This window comes from Athalia rosae, chromosome 7 (genome assembly GCF_917208135.1).
Source record: "Athalia rosae chromosome 7, iyAthRosa1.1, whole genome shotgun sequence".
NCBI lineage: Eukaryota > Metazoa > Arthropoda > Insecta > Hymenoptera > Athaliidae > Athalia > Athalia rosae.
Genome location: NC_064032.1, coordinates 8,777,895 through 8,784,772, shown reverse-complemented (window position 1 = coordinate 8,784,772; position 6,878 = coordinate 8,777,895). Strand labels below are relative to the sequence as shown.

General features: G+C 43.3%; 1 protein-coding gene across 1 annotated transcript; it reads left to right on the top strand.

Annotated features, from left to right (window-relative positions):
* Nucleotides 1-2,748: 2,748 nt before the first annotated feature.
* On the top strand, nucleotides 2,749-6,659 carry LOC125501868. Its single transcript, XM_048658981.1, has 2 exons — nucleotides 2,749-2,932; nucleotides 3,031-6,659. Exon 2 carries the CDS (start codon nucleotides 5,346-5,348, stop codon nucleotides 6,657-6,659), a length of 1,314 nt encoding a protein of 437 aa, XP_048514938.1. The 5' UTR covers nucleotides 2,749-2,932; nucleotides 3,031-5,345.
* Nucleotides 6,660-6,878: the final 219 nt, after the last annotated feature.

Sequence of the window (6,878 nt, the reverse complement as noted above, 5' to 3'; positions counted from 1 at the left end):
TATTTTCAGATTGGAAAGGCGACGATAACGTGTCTGAATACAGGCCCGTTTGGATCCCAATTACAGAGTATGAACTGCAATTTATAGATGCTGGTACTAGATTATTAGCAACCTATTTTACTGCCGTCACGCCAACTTTAAACTTCATACGAAGTTATTTTTCGGACCGATACGTCGTCGAGACGAATGCATTTTACAACAGGATATACGCTGGTAAAAGAGACGATTGGCCGCATATTCGTCTACCAGTTCCGGTGTACAATAAAATTAACATTGATATATATTATATATCTCGCTCAGTGCATTACCGTGCTGGCGTTATGTTACGTGGAGCTATAAAAATAAATTTAATCGTATCGGAGATTTCGACTGTTATAACGGACATTCGAGCAACACTACGCGCTCAAGCGACGGTGGCCACTCAAGTCAATCAAATAATAGTCAATTTGCGTGCCTTTAACTTGCCAAGTACTATTGCTAACATGTTGGTAACATTGATAAATAATAACTTGGCGAGATTGTCGTTCAATCATAAACGTAATTTCATTAATCCAATGGATTTAATGAACATAGTTATATTTCAGTCAATACTATCACCAGCTCAGGTAACCGTCTCTAGTCGTGTTCAATTGAACAACATGATGGCTTACTGGCTAATCTCCGATTGTAGACTACAGCCTGGTGATAATAGAAATTTCGAGCACTATGATGAAGCTCAAGTTATGTTTTCTGAGATTCGCGACTGGATGGTTACGGTGGTAGAACACATTGATGCATTTATTCCATCAGCGCAGGTATTCATTCGTGCTTATGTTAGAGACGTTAATAGAGTCAGAGATTATACTGGTCACCCTGATCAATATGAACGTGTATCTTCAGTCTCAGAGCTTGTGTGGGGGGCTGGTAGTACGTTGGAACATCAGCCACGCTATACATTATCTCTTGAAACGCGCGGGCAACTTAAGCTAACTAATAGTCCAATACTTATTCCGTACTTATATGATACGCTACGACACGGTACGGTAGAATCGCGGTACTCGGGAGGGTCGGTATCGGCAGGTTTCGGTAGGTTTGAATTTTCTCCGTCTAGCACGGTGTGCGTAGATTGAGGGCTCTGATGTTCGTCCGGTACTCGGAGGGCTATCTGCACGGTCATGCGGGCGTACTATTGCCGCCTGCGCCCCGCGTGGTCCGAGGAAGAGGAGTTAGATTACTCGTATCGAAACATGCTTCCGCGATACCAGGTCCTCATTCGCCGCGACGAAATCGTGGGATTGGACGAGTTAGAGTACGTCGCTCGGAATCTGGAGTGGCGATATAATTCGATGTCTAGCTATCAGGCTCCGCCACCCCCTAAACGTTGCGTCAAGAGTTAGAACTGCCCGAGGGCGTGATTGACACGAGGTACAATTTCGTGGTGGGTGCCCCGAGAGGGAAACTCCTGCGCACTGCGTGCAGCGTTGCTTCAGAACGCACGGAGGCAGGATTCTGCGACATAACGATTTGTGTTGTCAAGTTTGTAGCTTCTCAAGACAGACGGGAAGGCGGGTCGATGAGGAACTTTCCTATTCGACCTCTGCCGGAAGGTGTCGGCCCGACTTGACGATCAGCCGAGATAGTAGGACGGTTGTCGTTGACGCGCAGGTAGTGTCTAGCGAAGGGTCATTGGCTGTGGCCCATCGGCAAAAAGTAAAGAAGTACGGGACCAATGATAATCTTGTAGATCGTATGGCCGACTATACTGGAGTACCACGTAATAATGTTCGTTTTACCGCCATTACAATATCGTGGGGAGGAGTTTGGAGTCCCGACAGCGAGTGAGAGTTGTGTGAGTTCGGGTTAACCCGTAAGCAGTTGCGCACTCTCACTACTCGTGTCTTGTGGGGTTCGTGGCTTAACTGGAAACGATTCAATAGCATAACGTCACGCTATGAAGCATACGCACGGCGTCGGCCGAAATGAGTAGTGGTGGAGATGCCTTTGCCTGGCTTGTGAAGTCTGCCCACTGGGTACAATGCATAATCGACTGAGTGAATGAGGTGCGATAAGGTAGCACCTTGAAGGTGGTCTTGTGTTGTTCCAGGGCGGTCACGCCGAACAGCAAAACGTAGACGCGCTCTGTAATAACGTACAGTGTGTAGATTGGGTTTCACTTAGCCTTTATTTGTTTCCCTCTGCCACTGGAACGTATAAGGGTGACCTGGCGAACGTCTTCAACTGGGGATCCTAAGTGCGAATCAACACGTTCATCATCGTGAGAGTCGTCAGTACCATAGGCTCCGCCAATAGGGAAGCTGAGAGTCACGATGGCTACCCAAATCGGACTGCAGAGAACCTTGGCGTCAGCCAGACGGGTGAACCGGTCGAATGACTAACTCGCAGCGTGAGCTAGAACTCAGGCCCTTGTTATGATACAGACGTGGGCGAAGACATCAGGTTAGCCTTGTCCTCGTATTAGGGACAAAACCATTTCATCACAAAATGGACTCTTGGGTCACGGAACCGGGCAATAAGCCTAATAGTAAAGTTGCGACCTGCTAGGCGCAGAAAATATGAAGACTCGGTCTCACAAAATGATAGGAGGGCGTTTGGAGCGCGCAAGAAAGACTCAATATTTTACGTCAAGGCTTTTTTACCATCATGAAGCCGAAGGTGGTCTGGTTCTTGCACACGCTCGAGCATTCTGATGCGCGTGGTGAGAAGCAGCTCAAAATACCCTGGTGTGAGCGCCGTCATACACCCGGCACTTGGGAAAGGCCCCTTTTGCTGCATATGACAGAAAATATGGAATATGAACAGCCAAAAGCCTCGGAGGCGGCTGGCGGTTAGGATGATTCCTTGGGGTCCATGGTCGTAGCGGAGTGGTTGCGAAGAGAAGCGAGGGGAATGAAGAGGAGTGTGGCTACCACTCGTTCCACGCACCATAGTCATCGTGAGTGTTACTGTTGACAAAAATTCATTGGTTTATCCCTATATCTTATTAAATACGTATATAATTGATAATATAATCATGTGATCTTCGGCTTTTAGCGAAGCAAATTTCTCGATTGCAGCCTCATGACTAGGGATCGACTTAACTTCGGAACGATATGGCAGCTGTCTGCGGCACTAGCCCCGGTAAAAAGTTTATCATACATTCGCGCAATAGCAGTCGCAAGCGTGTATAAGTACCGTAGAACAAACGCCGTATCACAAACTCCCTCACTTTCGTGACCTGCTGTTCCCTTATTTTCGAGGAAGTAAGGATGAAATACTCAGGTGATAGTGTTAATCAAGGACCATGAAGTCACCGTGTTTTTCATATAAATGTTCATCATGAATACAGATATAGAAATGCTTGGAGTAGCCAACTAATGGCTCTGATAAATCACCGGGTATTTTATTTGGGTAGTACTACGTAATTTTCATGAAATATTGAGTATTGTTTGATTTTAATTCATCGAGAAGTATAGCAATACCTTTCGTCACGAGGAAGACATTGTACAAAATTGAAATAGTTATTCAAAATATAATCATTGATGAATTTATTCAGCAACGATTGCAAAGCACGTAAGTAGTTTCGATTTTTCCTATAGAGTACTTCAAAGGACGTATGCGCCCGCCGAATATGCGTGCGTTTACTCGTATGATTTCAGATAATCTCGTCTCCCCGCTGTCTTCAAATTCACCTGTAAAACATTCTTGTTTTTTTCACTGATCTTTCTCCATTACCTGACTCCTACCTGATATAATTAGCTGACGTCTACCTGATATACTCATCCGATCGTGATTATGGGGAACTATTTATGTAAGAAAAACTTCGAATGATAACAAACATAGGGCAGTTTTTCGTGAATATCTAGTATCTAAATCGAAATTTACAAGAACAGCTGTATTCTAGAATTCTATTTATTCAAACTATTGAAGTAGTAGTATACGTTTATACATTCTGGTTCCTTTACCAGACGCTCACAAAAAATTCTGTTAATTGAAAGTTCATATGAAATCGTTGTAATAAAAAGTTCGAAATTATGCTGTACGTTCGAACACATCACATATGTATAGGTATTGTAACAAGTTACGTGGGCCAGCGACAGAGAACGAGGCCCGGTACCGGACACGCCAAGAACAGGAGGACCACGTGACGGTTAGAGGCTATGCAAAATTATGAAGCCGCGCTCTCGCTTGGGCGCAACTTAGAGTCACGCCACCAGAACTGTAAGAAGCGAACAGCAACCAAAAAACGGAGGGCTCAACCAGCTCACAGCCGTGGGTCAACCGACTGACTCATAACCTTGCAAATTCCACTTTGCTAAAATAGCATGTGATTCTTTTTACTTAGAGGAATTTTGCACAACTAAAATAGAAGTCGAATCTTTCTCCAAATTCGTAAAATAAAAAATTCACTTATATTAGGTATCCGGCGGAAAAAAAAACCTCGTTTTCATGAATTAAACTTGAACTCTGATCACCCAAAATATATTCAACAGTAACCCAGGCATTGAGCTGTAGCAGCATTTGTTTCTGCACGTGCAAACATAACCTGAACTCACAAAAAAAAAAAATCCTGGTAACAGCGCTCATTACTACATTTAAAAATTGACATTACAAACCTCCGGGTTATCAGTCTACAAGACTGTATAGAATCGAGGGTTAGAATAGGGATATAGCTAGGATGAAATATAATATAATATTACTTTTGTTTATGGCTTTTGAGAGGCGGTCGCTTATAACTCCAATACCTTTGTTATTCTTGTGAGAAGTCTATGTCATCAGCCATCAAACCTTGACTATGGATGATAATATTCAGTAATCCTTTTTAATTTATAAAGTTTGGGCGGAACTCATGATTTCTTTTTTGTCTGACTCATACCTTAGAGCCAGCTTTGGTGGACAAGGCACAAATTCGGCAGTACTGATTGAACGATGATAGCAAACCGTATCTGACTTTGTGTTATACCCTATCACATCAGCCTGAACAGACAGGCAGGGAGATCTCCCTGATTTGTGGAAGGTAAGACGACTCTAGTGGAACTTCATAGTTTTACCCGAGTTCGGAAGTCGTGACTTTGCCAAATCAAAACAATTTCTCTTGACAGACCTGGTTTAATTGAGTTTATACCAGGTTCTTAGCTCTGAAAGGCGGCTCTGGCTTGGACAATTCCGAGTTCGTTTATCAACACCATCTTTGGACTACGAATTTGGTGGTATCATTGGTGGAAGGAGCCATAGATAAAGTTTAAATGCAAAAAACCCACCACAGCTCGATCGTCCGTTGAGAGCATACCTCATGAACGCCCGAATAACTTGCAGTATATATTTACAATACTTTAAAGATCAAGATTTAAACATATGTCGAACGGAATATGAAACGAAAGCCGGTCGAACGGTCACCACCAGTCACACGGTCATGTAAACAATCCGATACAAGCGAATACAGGATTATTTCTAGCGACGAAAACAAAATAAAAATCAAAAAGATAAGTAAGACTAATACAAATAAGAAAACGACAATGACTGATTCAAATGTTCCAATTATCAGGTCAGACCAGCACGTAGAGGTTAATGGCATACAGGATAACATAATGCGTATGGAAATACAAAAGGAGTGGCGGCGTTTGAAGGAGGAGCAGGCAAAAATCGATCAGCAAAGAGCAGACTTAGAGAGAACTCGGTTAGAAATGATACAGCAAAGCCAAGCTGATCAACTCCAAATACAAATTCCGGACAATGATCAGGTGGTGAGTGGTTTGGTAAAGCACTTGCAATACTTGCACATAGACGTGAAGGTACCCAAATTTAGCGAAAATGGCCACCCTGTGGACTTTTTAGAAGATCTTGAGAGGTATTTTAAATATAAGAATGTTCGCGGTGACCACCGACTGTTAGTAATTGAAAGTATTCTAGAGGGAAGAGTCAAAATATGGTATGAGGTGACAAAAGGTATAATAAACGATTATGAGGCATTTAGGTTAGCATTCGAGGCAGAATTTTATTCCATTCCGGTTCAAGTCAGATTCAAGAACCAGTGGTTGTCACGTCGATATAGGCAACAAGACGGTTCGTTGCTAACATATTTTTACAAACAACTGAGGGACACAAGACATTTCCAACCGAAACTTCCAACATATGAAATCAATTATTTAATTGCGCAACAACTGCCATCGCGAGTTAGAACGGCATTGGCCACGGTAGATCTGGCAAATACAAATTTGGTTGTGCAAGTCCTGTCACAGTTGGATGAGGTTCACGAAGAATATGAAAAGCGAGAATCAGGCAGGGTCAATGGTCATCATTATAATAATCAGGGTCAGAATAGCGGCAATAAAAATATACGATCAGCAAATTTGAGCAATATCACGGTTGCAGAGGCGCGAGACAAACAAAATTGGCAAGCTTCGAGGGGATACCAAAGATATCAGGCACAGAGACCACGTCAAAATCGGGGGGATGGAAATTGGCGAGTGCGCCAAAGTCAAGCAGAACAGGTAGCAGTTGTACAACAAAATAGGCCCTCATATTCAAACCAAGACCGTATGGTAGTTGCAGACACCAGGTTTCCCCCGCCCAGAATCAATGACGGCGCCAGGATGCATTACTATCAGTTCAATAACACCGAAAGTAGACCAGCTTACCAAAATCAAAGATCAGATAGCAATTCGTGCGAACATTTAAACTAGAAGCGGGTGCGTTACAACGTGGTCCGGTAACGTCCCGAAAATTTTTTGACTTTGTTGAGGACCTATCCAATGAGGTGGAAGGAGATAAATCGGTGAAGGGAAGAGCTCGCGTAACCATAAAAGCATGCCCACATGCCGTAGTTCATGTCGCTGGCAAAACCATGCACGCTCTGATTGATACGGGCAGTCAGGTAACATGTATTTCTGAATTGACATATA

Excerpts from the sequence above, each read along its gene's own strand:
- LOC125501868 (XM_048658981.1), top strand. The coding sequence starts at position 5,346 with ATGAAACGAAAGCCGGTCGAACGGTCACCACCAGTCACACGGTCATGT.